This window comes from Bufo gargarizans, chromosome 6 (assembly GCF_014858855.1).
Source record: "Bufo gargarizans isolate SCDJY-AF-19 chromosome 6, ASM1485885v1, whole genome shotgun sequence".
NCBI lineage: Eukaryota > Metazoa > Chordata > Amphibia > Anura > Bufonidae > Bufo > Bufo gargarizans.
The window spans coordinates 257,228,986-257,243,895 of NC_058085.1; the positions used below are offsets into that span (position 1 = coordinate 257,228,986).

The window sequence follows — 14,910 nt, forward strand, 5'->3', positions numbered from 1 at the left end:
AAAATCTATAAGGGCACCTCTCCATTAAAGGGTCGCCCGATTGTGTCTGGGGTTGGCTCGGTGACACAAAATAGCGGTATCTATATCGACCAAGTACTCAAGGGTTTTGTATCGGCATTACCTTCATACACCCGCGATACCATGGACTTTTTAAGAAAGATCGAGTCCATCACCATTGAAACAACCTGCTCATTGGCTAGCATAGATGTAGAATCTCTGTATAGCTGCATTCCGCATGATAGGGGGCTGATGGCGGTATCTGATTTTCTTAAGACCAGAGCAATCTCACACAGATTGCATAACGACTTTGTATTGACGCTTTTGGAATTCATTCTGACTCATAATTTCTTTCTTTTTGATACGCGTGTCTTCCACCAGCTCAGGGGGACAGCGATGGGGAGTTCTTGTGCCCCGTCGTATGCTAATCTCTTCCTGGGCTGGTGGGAGGACAGAGTGGTTTTTCCAGACATACAGACCTGGTGGGTGGATAAAATCGCATTGTGGACAAGATATATCGACGATGTGTTCATAATATGGAATGGTAATGAAGAAGAATTTACATCATTTGTCAGGGAGCTGAATATCAATGACCTGGGTCTCTCGTTCACATCGGTATTCCACTGTGAGTCTCTCACCTTCTTGGATATTATGATCACCAAGAAGGGAGATAGACTGGCCACTTCCACATTTAGGAAGGAAACTGCTACCAATAGTCTCCTTCACTGGGGGAGTCACCACCCTATGAGCCTCAAAAGGGGTATTCCACGAGGGCAATATCTGCGTATGAAAAGAAATTGTTCCAATCAAGATAGCTTTCATAAAGAGTCAAGAAATTTACAGGACCGCTTTAAAACGAGGGGTTACCCACAGAGGGTACTCCGGGAGGCTTTCCAGAGTGCGGTCTCCAGGGATCGTGAGACACTGTTGATACCAAGGGAATCAAATGGTGGAGATGGTGACATTTTGAGAATCATTTCCACCTACGACACCATGAACAAAGAGGTCAGGGAAATTATAACTAAAAACTGGCCGATCCTTCTCATGGACCCTGGAATTGCAGATGTACTGCCCGCACGCCCCAGCATTACTTTTAGACGGGGCAGAAGCCTTCGGGATCGCTTGGTACATAGTCATTTCGTACGACCAACTCCTGAGGGCTCATGGTTGGAGCGTAAACCATTGGGCATGTTCCGTTGTGGGGCATGTATGGCCTGCAACTACATCAACAATACAAAAATTAATATCTGTTCAGCAACTGGTAAAAGTTATACCATCAGAGATTTTTGTAATTGCAGGAGCAAGGGTGTCATTTACTTGGCACAATGCACATGCCCTCTTGACTACGTAGGTAAAACCTTTAGAGAATTTCGTAGGCGCATCTTAGAACATACCAATGATATAAAAAAGCGAAAAGAAACCCCGGTAGCCAACCACATCTGGGAATGCCATAAGGGTGACCCTAAATCACTTAAATTCGCGGCCTTGGAAATTATCAGACCGTCTCCCAGGAGAGGGGACTGGGACCGCAGGATTCTACAAAAGGAAGCTGAATGGATTCATCGGCTGCGGTCTCAGTCCCCTAGAGGCCTGAATGAGAAACTTGTTTACACATGCTTCCTTTAGAGAGTTATTTTGGGGTTTATAACAGTTAAATTGGAGTTGTCCGGTACCTCCCTATACTTGATCCTACTACATAGGATAGAATTAATTATCGACACACAAAGTGTCAATTTCGTATCATAGGGGTGATATTTATCTACCACCCGTGTTGCATCCAATTAAGCACTTTTAACATAACAACTATTGACAACACACGTTTATGCATTTATATGTTGGAGTTTTCCAAAAAGGTTCTCACCTAACTGTGAAAGTGTATTCAGCAACACCGTGATGTGTGATGAGTATACTTGTATACACCCATTGACTAATCCAGTGTGTAACCATCTGGTGTTTTTTGTTTTTTGACCCCTCCCCCATACCCTGGGACTAACAGGGCTTATTATATACTGGCCCTGCAAATGTAAATATATATTTACTGATTTTTTATTAAATTAAATAGAGGCTGGCATCACATACTGCTCATTTGTCGATATAATGAGGCAATATAACGGATATGGCTGGGTCCCTTCTCTGAGGGTGCGGCGGCGGCCCCTATTGGCTGTTGTTGGAGCGCACGATCATCTCCATGTGACGTGCGTTCCACCGGCGTATCTGCTGCAATCGCCTCTACAAGGGATGCGGCGGCGGCCCCTATTGGTTGTAGGTGGAACGCACGATCATCTTCTCGTGACGTGCGTTCCAACGGCATACTCCCGGCTGCGGCGGCGGTCCCCATTGGTTGCAGGTGGAGCGCGCGTTCATTTCCATGTGACGTACGCTTCACTTGCATTACTTCCGGTTACGCGCAGCAGACGAGCAGGGGAGACTATCCTTATTGGCCGGAGGTGGAACGCACGGCCATATTATCGGTCGGCGTGCGTTCCACCTATGTTTGAGTGACCGGATCTTCTCCTCAGTAGCCCAAAATAAATATGCCATCCCTAAGGTAATTTGTCCCTGGGGATTTATATGTATACATTGGTTAAAAATGGAAAGGGGGGGTCTATCCAGTACTGGGTGTTGTTCTTCCAACTTAGTATGGGGTATTAGGGGATCACTGTTATCTTTACTGGCCGTCCCCTATAGCAACATCACATGATGGATACCAGCACTTCTGATTGGTCCCTTCTAACAGGGACGGCCCCATCTAGCTATTTAGGGAAGGTGGGAACCTCACACAAATTGGAGCTACAACATATTCTTGCCCCCTGGAGGCCCTCGCAAGATGTGCATCTAGGACCGCTTACTTGGATCTTTATCTAGTGGATCAGCTAAGTATACATATCTATATATGTTTGTTGCTGCTGGTGAGTTTGCTTATCTCATTATAATTGTGTGCGGACCTCTATCTAGTGTACTTTTCTTGGATGTGGCCTCCAGTTTAATGATCCATCTTTGCGGATACTTGTTTAACACTTAATGTGTTTGATTGACATCGATTCTTTGTCCCCTGATGAACCCCTTCAATGAGAGGAAGGGGGGAAACGCGTCGGGACACGTAAATGTAAAACCAATATCCAATTTTTATATGGGATAGTATATAAAGGGCATTATAAGGACAGACAGCACAGGCACGCGGACGGAGTGTGTCTACCATCAAGACACATCTCCGGGCTGAGGAGATTTAAAGGGACATCGCAGGGACAGATATGGTCATGGCACGGGTTGCCCTGATGCGTTTCTCCCCTTTCTCCCTCCAATTTTGATGTGCTTGCCTGGTCCTGCTCTTTCGTGTGTTAATTGTATTTTGTCTTTGTCGTGTTTTGTTGTAGTATTCTTCTTCCTTTAGGGAATTAATATATATTTTTTAACTGACCAGAATAAAAGTTAAATTTTAGGTGGTCGTACTTCGGTGATTTTCTACAAATATAATAGCAGCTACTTGAAGCAGATTTGCACTTCTTTCCTATTGGACATTCTGAGGTGTAACAGAGGTTGAACTGTCCCCATCCCTGATCATCATCCGCAGAGATCACCACCAGGTAAAAGTCAATCAGTAATGAAACTTTATTATGTATCAAGAATTAACCATCAAATCGCCAGTTACATCTTCTCACTTTTAATCCTGTAATTTCTTGTGTCGCAGCCAGACGTTATTTACAAACTGTATGCTCGTGTTATGGGGTTTGCTCCCTTCCTCAAGCAGTAGTATCATCATCCTGTATGTCTCTGCAGGGGAGGGGTAGTGTATCCCTTTTGTTGGCGGAGGCACGCTTCTGTACCTCTTGTCAGCTCCAGGCAGGATAGTGGTGCTTGTAAGATCCCTTCCTCACTCCAGTAGCAGGAATGTATGAGGCAAAATGAAAAAAAAAATTACTGGTGCAAAAGTGGAGTTTTCTTTTTTTTAGGGAGGAATCTGCACCCTTGTTGGGTGATTAGTCACATTTGTCCTCCACAGCCTATCTACTCATAGGGCACACAGTCCAAAAATCCTGAAGGTCTTCAAGTGTTAACAACGCTTCAAGTTTATTTGAAGGGTCTTCAGGAGTGCTAACCTTCCCAGCCCTCCCATAACTGGTCTCTATAGGGCAAAGAATAGACAAGATCAGTGCCTAGAGCATCGCATCACATCCCAGCCCAAAATTCTGCATACAGGTAGTAAGACAACAAAGAAGGCTTAATTTGCTTTATTATTCAACCCAGATGCTGGACGAGAGCTACACTGGTCTTTATGCAGCATTTCTCTGCAAGTAGATTTTAATAGCCAACTGTACAGAGAAATGATTATTGAAATACCTCTGTTTCGAAGATTGGTTGCCAATGTCACTATCACATTTGTGAAGATCTCAAAGGGAAGGGTGGTAACTTTCCATAGAACACAGCTATCCACACAGGAATTTTCTCTGGGAGAATGATTAGGGATTTTCAGGAAGGCTTTCCTTAAAGGGTTGTCTCACTTCCGCAAATAGCATTTTTATCACCCTGCAATCCAGCAGCAGTGGCCGTGCTTGTACGCTACAGGAAAAAGCGATGGCCTCTCTGGTGGAGCAGCAGTTCCTGTCCCAGCCACCTTGTATCTGCATTGCTGGATTACAGGGTGGTCATAACCTTGGAAATAAGCAGTGTATAATGCAATGGAAAAATGAATCCAGCCAGCAAAGGCAATATGGACAATACATTAGTGTCTTGTATTAACTTTCTCTACAAAACAGGAGAGGATGAGGGGTTTGCCTTTATGTAAAGTCCTGACTAAAACCCACAGTCAGAGAAGATATGTGAGGGACATGAACATGTGCATGCAGTACTTTTAGTCTGGCTGCCTCTCGGCGTGCGCTGCTGTCGGAACTCCGCCCCATTATAGTCAATGGGGACAGAGCGGCAGTCCGGAGGCACACGTGAACTAGCGGCAGGACAGATCCGACAGGCTGTTCACCTGCCGGAGTCCCCTGCCGCTAGTGTGAAACTAGCCTTAACCAACAGACCTGACAGAAAAACAGATGTGCAGGTTGTGGGACACCTGGGAAATAGTGACCATAAAGTAATAACCTTCCAATTGTCATTCAAAAGAGTGTTTCTTCAGAGAGGAACAAAAATAGCAAACTTCAAAAAAGCTAAATTTAGCCAAGCTATTAAATATTTTTTTTCTCCACTGTACTCACCGAAGAAAATAAACTGTCAGATGAAACGCAGAATGCAAAAGTAAATTCCCCATTAAAAGTGCCCTGTCTGACCCAGAAAGAAATACAGCGGCGTCTTAAAAAGATTAAAATGGACAAAATCGCCAGGACCAGATGGCATACACCCCTGTATCCTAAGATAATTAAATAATGTCATAGCCAGACCCTTATTTCTGATATTTAAGGACTCTATACTGACAGTGTTCCACAGGATTGGCACATAGAAAATGTGGTGCCAATATAAAAAAAAAAAAGTCCAAAAACAGAGTCTGGAAACTATAGGCCAGGAAGTTTAACATCTGTTGTGGGTAAACTGTTAAAGATAGCATCTCTTAGAAAACCTTCAGAGTACCTCAATGAAAATAAGCAAATAACGCCATATCAGCATGGCTTCATGAGGGTTCGGTCATGTCAAACTAATTTAACTAGTTTCTATGAGGAGATAAGTTCTAGACTTGACAGCGGCGAATCAATAGATGTCATATATCTGGACTTCTCCAAAGCATTTGACACTGTACTGCATGAAAAGTTAGTATATAAAATGAGAATGCTTGGACTGATCGAAAAGGTCTGTGGTTAAGTAACTGGCTCAGTGATAGAAAACAGGGGGTGGTTATTAACAGTACATACCCAGATTGGCTCACTGTCACTAGTGGGAGTACCTCAGGGGTCAGTATTGGGCCCCATTCCCTTCAATATATTTATTAATGATCTTGTAGAAGGCTTGCACAGTAAAATATCAATTTTTGCAGATGACTCTAAACTGTGTAAAATAATTAACACTGATGAGGACAGTATACTGCTACAGAGGGATCTGGATAGATTGGAGGCTTGGGCAGAGAAGTGGCAGATGAGGTTTAACACTGACAAATGTAAGGTCATGCACATGGGAAGGAATAATGCAAGTCACCCGTACATACTAACTAGTAAAACACTGGGTAACACTGACATGGAAAAGGACCTAGGAATTTTAGTGAACAACAAACTAAGCTGTAGAAACCAGTGTCAGGCCGCTTCTGCCAAGGCCAATAAGATAACGGGTTGCATCAAAAGGGGCATAGATACCTGTGATGAGAACATAGTCCTATCACTTTACAAATCACTAGTCATACCACATATGGAGTACTGTGTACAGTTCTGGGCTCCTGTGAACAAGGCAGACATAGCAGAGCTGGAGAGGGTTCAGAGGAGGGCGACTAAAGTAATAACTAGAATGGGGGGGGGGGGGGGGAAACTACAGTACCTGAAATATTACAAAAATAAGGGTAATTCACATTAGAAAAAAAACACTACTAAGGGGAGATCTAATAACTATGTAAAAAATATCAGGGGTCAGTACAGAGATCTCTCCCATCATCTATCTCCAGAATTGTGAGGGGCCATCCTCTGCGTCTGGAGGAAAGAAAGTTTGCACACAAACATAGAAGAGGATTCTTTACGGTAAGAGCAGTGAGGGGCCTGGATGTTTTTCTGGAGTGTAATAATATTACAGGCTATAGCTACTAGAGATGGGTCGTTGATTCAGGGAGTTATTCTGATTGGAGTTGGGAAGAAATTTTTGCCCCTTAAGTGGAGAAAATTGGCATCACAGTTTTAGTTTTTTTTTTTTTGCCTTCCTCTGGATCGACTTGCAGGATAACGGGCCGAACTGGATGGACAGATACCGTATTTTTCAGAGTAAGATTAAAAAAAATTCCCCCCCAAAATGGGAGAAAAGTGGCAGTGCATCTTATAGTCCGAAGGCTAATGACCACTTCTATTATGGAAGTGGTAATTAGCATGTGAGCGACACGGGGATGTGAAGGCAGCGCTGCGCTGGCTGTACTCCCCCTCCCTCGTCGTCTTCTGTGCCGCACTGTGTCCTGATCACACAAAGCATCAGTACATAGTTTACCCTAATACTGTGCGCCATAGAGTCACAGTACACAGCGAAACCCGTAATAAGTGATGGAGCAGTGTGTCCTGAATCTGCAGCACCCTCCAGAGCAAGCTAGGTAGGTTGATTTTTGGCAACGTCTGACCTGAGGCCTAATGGGGGCTGGGTCCGCTCTGAGGCCGATTGGAACCCGGGGGGAGTCTGATCAGACACCCAATCAGACCCTGAGACATGGGGGCTGATCTGAGGTCTGATGGAGACAGGGGATCTGATTTGGGGGTCTGCTTTGAGGTGTGGTGGATAATATTTGTTTCTAATTTTCCTAAACCAAATCCTAGGTGCATCTTATAGTCCGAAAAAATACGGTAAATGCCATTTGCTGAAATGAGACAACCCCTTTAAGTTGAGGGAGGTCATAATGTCCCTTTCCTCTTAATTTAAAAGAGCAAGAACAGGAGATTTTATGAATCTGTGAAAGTAGGCAGATGAAATCTATATAGTAAGGCCTCATGCACGCGACCATGCCGGTTTTTGCGGTCTGCAAACCGCGGATCAGCAAAAAATGGAAGCTGCCCGTGTGACTTCCGCAATTTGCGGAACGAAACGGGCGGCCTTCAATATGAAGCCTATTCTTGTCCGCAAAGCATGGACAAGAATAGGACATGTTATATATTTTTTTTGCGGGGCCGCGGAACGGAGCAACGGATGCGGACAGCACATGGAGTGCTGTCCGCATCTTTTGTGGCCCCATTGAAGTGAATGAGTCCGCATCAGAGCCGCCAAAATGGGCTATATTAATGACCCACGGATCTCATACAGGTGAAACGCGAAATATTTGAATATCGGGCAAAAGTCCATTTATTTCCGTAATGCAAATTAAAAGAAATTAATTAATTAATGCAACTTAAAATTAGAGTTTTGTGAAAAGGTTTAATATTCTAGGGTCAAAGTGTCGCACTCTAGTCATCTAATTAATCCATACCCCCTGAGCAAAGGGTACCTCAAAATTCAGACTTTGGGGTTTCATAGGCTGTAAGCCATAATCGTCCAAATTATACCAAATAAAGGCTTGAAATATCTCGCTTTGCATGTAATGAGTCTATTTCATATGTTAGTTTCACCTTTTAAGTTGCATTACTGAAATAAATGATAAAATCAGGCTTCTTCTCTTTCAGTCTCGCTTCTGTCTCCTCCCTGGAAAAATGCCTTCCTACACTTACAGGACAACATCCCTGACAAGAAAAAAAATAAAAAAATTATATATATATATATATATATATATATATATATATATATATATATATATATATATAATATATCCCCCCACCACAAAGCAGGCAGGGTAAAAACACCTCTTTTGTCTAACTTTCCCAAGAAAAGGGTCTAGTGGAGCTACGTCCAAGCTTAAATATTTAAGTAACAATACCATCTGTCTGTAGGACTTAAGGGAATCTGTCATCTGGTTTGAGCATATTAAGGTGTTACTACTGCCATGTACAATAAAATACTTTATTTCTTGCTGTAGTCTTCATTTTTTGTTTCATGGTTTCATTAGCGATAAAATTCACTTTTTATGTTATGCAAATGAGTGTCCAAGGTGCCCAGAGGGGCGTTAATATCCTTCTCTGGAGCCCAGTAACTCCCCCCCTACAATGCCCAGCCCGCCTTCCTTTAGAGCCCAAGCACGCCTCTTCCAGCGCAAGTAACTGCCCACACCCGAACTCTATGCCGCCAGCCCCCCTCCGCTATGTGAAATCTCATGCAGGTGCAGTACCGTGGGCTGCCTGCGCGGTGTAGAAGCTTCAAATTTGTCACGAGAGAGAGAGAGAGATATAATGGGCTCCAGAGTAGGATAATGCCCCTCTAGGCACCTCGGACACTCATTTGCATAACATAAAAACTAGATTTTTGTGAACTCACCTGTAAAATTTCTTTCTCGCTTAGTTCATTGGGGGACATAAGGCCGTGGGTATATCTGCTGCAGCCACTAGGAGGCGATACTGGGCTGAAAAGTGATAACTCCTACCCTGCCAGCTATACCCCCTCCAGCCTTGAGAGAGCATATCAGTTTGTGCCCAAGCAGTAGGAGAGAAAAAAAAAAAAAAAAATAATCATACAGGAAACAACCCATAACATACCCAATGCCAGACGGACCTAACCAGAATTGAGGACCGTTCCGGCAAACCAACTGCCATCACTTGCGGTAATAATAGACCCAATGGGTGGAAGCCGTGTCCCCCAATGAACTAAGCGAGAAAGATCTTACAGGAGAGTTCACAAAAATCTAGTTTTCTCGCTCGTATCATTGGGGGGACACAGGACTGTGGGACGCTCTAAAGCAGTCCATGGGGTGGGAAGAGCACACCCTGATGAAAACTGCCTCATGGGAGCTCAAGACACCGCTGCCTGCAAACCTTGCGGCCCAGCACAGCGTCCGCTGATGCAAAAGTATGCACCTGGTAAAACTTAGTGAACGTGTGCAAGTCGCTGCCTTACACAACTGTGAAGCGGAAGCATGGTGGAACCAAGTCCAAGAAGCGCCCACTGCCTTGGTAGAGTGGTCCGTGACACCGAGGGGCAGTACCTTGCCCCAGGAGCGATATGCTTCCGCAATCGCCAAACGAATCCACTTTGCAATCGTCACCTTAGAGGGTGGCAAGCCTTTGTGGGGACCTTCAGGAACAACAAATAGGGAGTCTGTACGGCGGAATGAATTAGAAATGGACAGGTAATTCCTCAAAGACCCAACCACGTCCAGCTGATGGAGAGCTCGCTCCCTAGGATGTCAGGGAGAGGGGGAGAACGAAGGGAGAACAATGGCTTTGTTGACGTGGAAGGCAGAGACCACCTTCAGCTGAAAAGAAGGAACCGGGCTGAGCACCGCCTTATCTTGGTGGAGAACAAGAAAGGGCTCCTTACAAGAGAGCGCTGCCAATTCCAACACATGCCTAATGGAGGTGATTGCCACCAGGAAAGCAACCTTCCAGGAAAGAAGACGGAGGGAAACCGCATCTAGAGGCTCAAAAGGAGCAGATTGGAGGGAACCTAGGACAAGGTTCAAGTCCCAAGAGGGTAAAGGGGGGGGGGCGAGACAATGTGAGCCACCCCTTGTAGAAAGGTCTTAACCGGGGCCTGTCCGGCTAAACTGACAGCACCAACACTTGGCCCTTTAAAGAACTAAGCGCCAAACCCGATTGCAGAAAGGAAAGGATGGTGGGAAGTGAGAAGCACAGTGGAGGGAGGCCACGTTCTGCACAGAAGCGCAGAAAGGACCTCCAAGTTCTATAATAAATCTTGGAAGACACTGGTTTCCTGGCCTTAATCATGGTGTGGATGACCCTGTCAGGGAAACCACACTGCCTCAGAATGGCCGTTTCAACAGCCATGCTGTCAAAACGTTGCAACTCTAAACGCTTGTGGAAGACAGGACCCCGAGAGAGAAAATCGACTGAGCAGAAGAGGCCATGGCGTGTCTCCTAAAAGGAGCATGATATCTGTGTACCACTCGCGACGGGACCAATCCGGAGCAATGAGAATCGTCTGGATGCCCTCCAACCTGATTCTGCGCAGGACTCGGGGCAGGTGGTCAGCGTCCCCCTCGTGCTTCTCGGATTCAGCAGCGGCACCGCTCTGCTGATCCGATTCAGACTTGATAAAGGGGTCCCTAGTACCCCGAAACGCGTTGTCTATGAATAAAGCAAAAAAATAGCTGAAACCCCAATACTGTCTACGACCGGTTGTGTCAGTGCGCCCTTTAAAGGTCCATACGTTGGACGTAAAGTTCACCGTCTCGTTTCTTCTTCGGGGCAGGAGGGGAAGGGGAGGGAATACGTACAGTAGAGAGAACCCATCCCATGGTTCCACCAGTGTGTCTACGGTGCATGCTTGAGGATCTCTTGTTCGAGAGAAGAAGGCGGGAAGTTTGTTGCAGAGTCTGGACGCCATCAAGTCCACCTCTTTAGGCCCCCAACGGAGACAAATGGAGTTGAACACTTCCGGGTGCAGTGACCACTCTCCCAGGTCCACGGTTGTCCGACTGAGGAAATGCGCCGTCCAATTCTCCACCCCCGGAATGTAGACCGCCGATAACACTGTTACACGAGTCTCCACCCACTGCAGGATTTTAGCCGAGTCCTCCATCTCCGCTTGACTGCGGGTTCCCCCTTGGTGGTTGATGTATGCCACTGCCGTGGCATTATCCGACTGGACCCGAACCGGCTGGCCCTTAAGGAGAGGGGTCCAATGGAGAAGTGACAGATGAATGGCCCGGAGCTCCAGGATGTTGATGGGGAGTTTGGACTCCGACTGAGACCATACGCCTTGGACTGTCTGGGGTGGGAAGACTCCGTCCCAACCCTGAAGACTGGCATCGGTGGTAATGACCATCCATGAGATCGGGAGAAAAAGACTTCCCCCACCTCCAAGGTCGGGACCGAGAGCCAGCACCTGAGTGCCGAACGCACCCTTGGGGACAGGACGATGTGACTGTCCAAGGACTCCAGTGACTGTCCCAAGACTATAAAAATTGCTCGTTGAAGGGGACGAGTGTGAAATTGTGCAAACAGGACTGCCTCGAAGGAAGCGACCATTGCACCCAAGACCCCATGCAAAATTGGATCGATCGAACTTCAGAAGGGCTAGCCGCTTGTCCAGAGGAAGGCGAACTAAGAAAGGTGATCCGCCTGGTTGGGCGTGGGGAAGACTTCTGGAAGTTTACCAGCTAGCCAAAGCGTGTCAAGGTGTCGAGAGTGATACGTAGACTGACCTTGTTCTGAAGGTCGGCGCCTTGACCAGGATGTCGTCCAAATATGGAATCAGGGTGATACCTCTGGCACGAAGAAGGGGGCGGGGTAAAATACTCACCCATTCCCGATTACTCACCCCATCTTCAACCTCTTCTCTTCTCTCTCCCTTAACGGACCAGCAGGGTCACCTCTTCAGCAGCTGGCACCTGAAGTGGCAGGAGACTGGTATGGCGGGAGGGTCTTCACAGAACCAGGTGACCCTTTGGCTGGCGGGAAGCAGGGGAGCGAGGCTGCCCTGGTCCACCTTTTCTTAAAGTGGATTTTATCGCTAATGAAACCATGAAACAAAAAGAACTACAGCAAGAAATGAGGTATTTTATTGTACATGGCAGTAGTAACACTTTAATATGCTCAAACCAGGTGACAGATTCCCTTTAAAAGGGGTTGTCTGACTAATAAAAACCTGGGCAGCAGTAAGGGTCCATTCAGACGTCCGCAATTCAGAACAAAATTGCAGACCCATTCATTTCTACGGGGCTGCACAATGTGCTGCCCGGATCCGGAAATGCGGATCCGCACTTTCGTTCCCGAAAAAAATAGAACATGTCCTATTCTTGTCCGCAATTGCGGACAAGATTAGGCATATTCTATTACAGTGCTGGCGATGTGCTGTCTGTAAAATGCGGAACGCACATTACCTTTGTCAGTGTTTTGCGGTTCCGCAAAACACATACGGATGTGTGAATGGACCCTAAATGTGATAAACACCACCGCTGCTGGTTTTCCTGGCTGCAGCAGAGACGTCCCTTACACCAGTCCTCAGGGCCCACCTGCCAGTCATGTTTTCAGGAATTCTTTAGTATTGAGCAGGCAACATAATTAGTGTCAATGCATCAGGACTTACCACAGGTATTCATTCTGTGGGATAGCCTCAAATCATGATTAGCAGGGGGGCCCTGAGGACTGGAGCTGAGGAACACTGCCTTAAGCAGACATCCGTGTAACACTGTCCGTGAGATTGCTATGATGCCGTGCGCTCCTGCAATGCCAGTCCGGTATCTCACGGACCATGTTCCATGGACGTCTGCATGAGGCTTTACACACTACCAGTTGCAGATTTCAGCAGTTGTTTCCATTCTGCTGAGGCCACTGATTGGCTGGAGGGTGACCTGGTGTGTATGGGACGTCACCACTATAGGACTGAAGTGCAACACAGGAAGTAGCATGGGAGAAAACGGGGAGAGTATAACTCCACTTGTTATTTTATAACATTTTAAGTGCCATATTTTTTTTTTCAACTCCCCTATAAGGAAAATGATGTGTTACACAGGACTAAAACATTGAACACGCAATGATCTGACAACTCACAAAGATTTAGACGATGGTCTCTTTGCTTTTGGCCACTTTCGACGCTGAAGTTGTCTGATTCAAAGCAGGAAAGAGAGAAAAAAAGAAAAGATAACCCATCACCAAAAGTAAAAGGCAGTGACATGTTAATGACAGACGCAGGCCACAGCACACTGGGTTCTCCTGGCCTCCTCTACAGGTAACGGATGACAAATCCAATGTATCCTTTATTTTTTTGTTTTGTTTCGACAACGACAACAATCTGCCCAGTTTTGTTCCAGAGCATGTTAATGGGGGGTTACATATTCACATGCATTGTATGCTAAATGTTAGCAGATTTAATGAGGATTTAGGAACAGAATCTGTGCCAAAATGCTTTGCAAATGAGTGATGTGTGACCATAACGTAAAAATCAACTTAAGCATGCACATGAATGATAATGCCATTCAAGGTGCATAGCAAGTTGGGCGACAACCCCCAAGAGGAGTGTAAGGCCTCTTTAACACGGGCGTCCCACATTTGCTCCGGATACGTTGCGTGTGCATTGCGGGAATGCAGGCGCAATGCGTTTTGCACGCATGTGATAAACGGAATATGGTACCCAGACCCGAACTGATATTATTTTCCCTAATAACATGGTTATAAGGGAAAATAATAGCATTCTTAATACAGATCTTCTGTCTTCATTCAGCAGGACCTGCGCTGATGTCACCGCGCTAACCACACGGTGAGCACAATTACGTCAAAGGTCCTTTTGCAGATCCTGAAAGAAGAAGAAAGACGACGGTGCCTGCTGCGCAATCAAGTGGATGATGTGAGTATTTAATTTTTTTAACCCCTCAAGCAACATTTTAGTAAGCATTCTTCATTAAGAATGCTATTATTTTCCTTTATAACCATGTTATAAGTGAAAATAAGACAGTAAATTGACTTATCAATTTATTAACATCTCCTAGCAACCACGCGTGAAAATCACATTGCATCCGCACTTGCTTGCAGATGCTATGCGATTTTCATGCAGCCCCATTCATTTATATGGGGTCTGCGTTGCGTGAAAAACGCAGAATATAGAACATGCTGCGATTTTCATGCAACGCACAAGTTATGCGTGAAAATCACCGCTCATCTGCACAGCCCCATTGAAGTGAATGGGTCCAGATTCAGTGCGGGTGCAATACATTTATCTCACGCATTGCACCCACGCGGAAAACTCGCCCGTGTGAAAGGGGCCTAACAGTGGCTATCTGTTTTCTGCAGAGGAGACAAAGATCATTCAGAAGCAGCTAAACAGAAGATGTTAATTTTCCAAGAAACATTCAGAGCAGAAAGTATGAAATGAACTGAGGATTTTGGCAGCAGCATATCCTCCCTGCACACAAGATGACACTTACTTGTACTGCTCAAAGCTCTCATCTTTCAGATCTAAATGCAAGAAGAAAATTAGAAAGTTACGGCTGCATATTGGAAATTCCAGTGCACAGCAAAAAGACTGCACCAAGGTAGACATAGAATACTGTGCACGACAGAAAAATTATGCAAATATCCCCGGAAACAAATGGCATCCAAAACGGTGCCAGTATCAATGTAACACTAGACCAGAAGAGGGCATACTAAATAAATGCAAATGAAAACTGGCTTAGTTGCCCATAGCAACCAAATTCCACCTTTCATTTTCCAAAGGAGCTCTGAAAAATGAAAGGTTGAATCTGATTAATTGCTATGGTAA

At 45.5% G+C, this 14,910-nt stretch overlaps 1 protein-coding gene across 1 annotated transcript in view; it reads right to left on the reverse strand.

Annotated features, from left to right (window-relative positions):
* Positions 1-3,582: 3,582 nt before the first annotated feature.
* The window catches only part of LOC122940777 (extracellular sulfatase Sulf-2-like), a 29,287-nt gene continuing 17,959 nt past the window's right edge, over positions 3,583-14,910 (reverse strand). The window contains exons 14-16 of the mRNA XM_044297528.1: positions 14,576-14,606; positions 13,206-13,259; positions 3,583-4,120 (exon numbers count right to left, since the gene is read on the reverse strand). Coding sequence (XP_044153463.1) covers positions 4,090-4,120; positions 13,206-13,259; positions 14,576-14,606 — 116 coding nt within the window. The 3' untranslated portion in view covers positions 3,583-4,089. The remainder of the gene's footprint in view (positions 4,121-13,205; positions 13,260-14,575; positions 14,607-14,910) is intronic.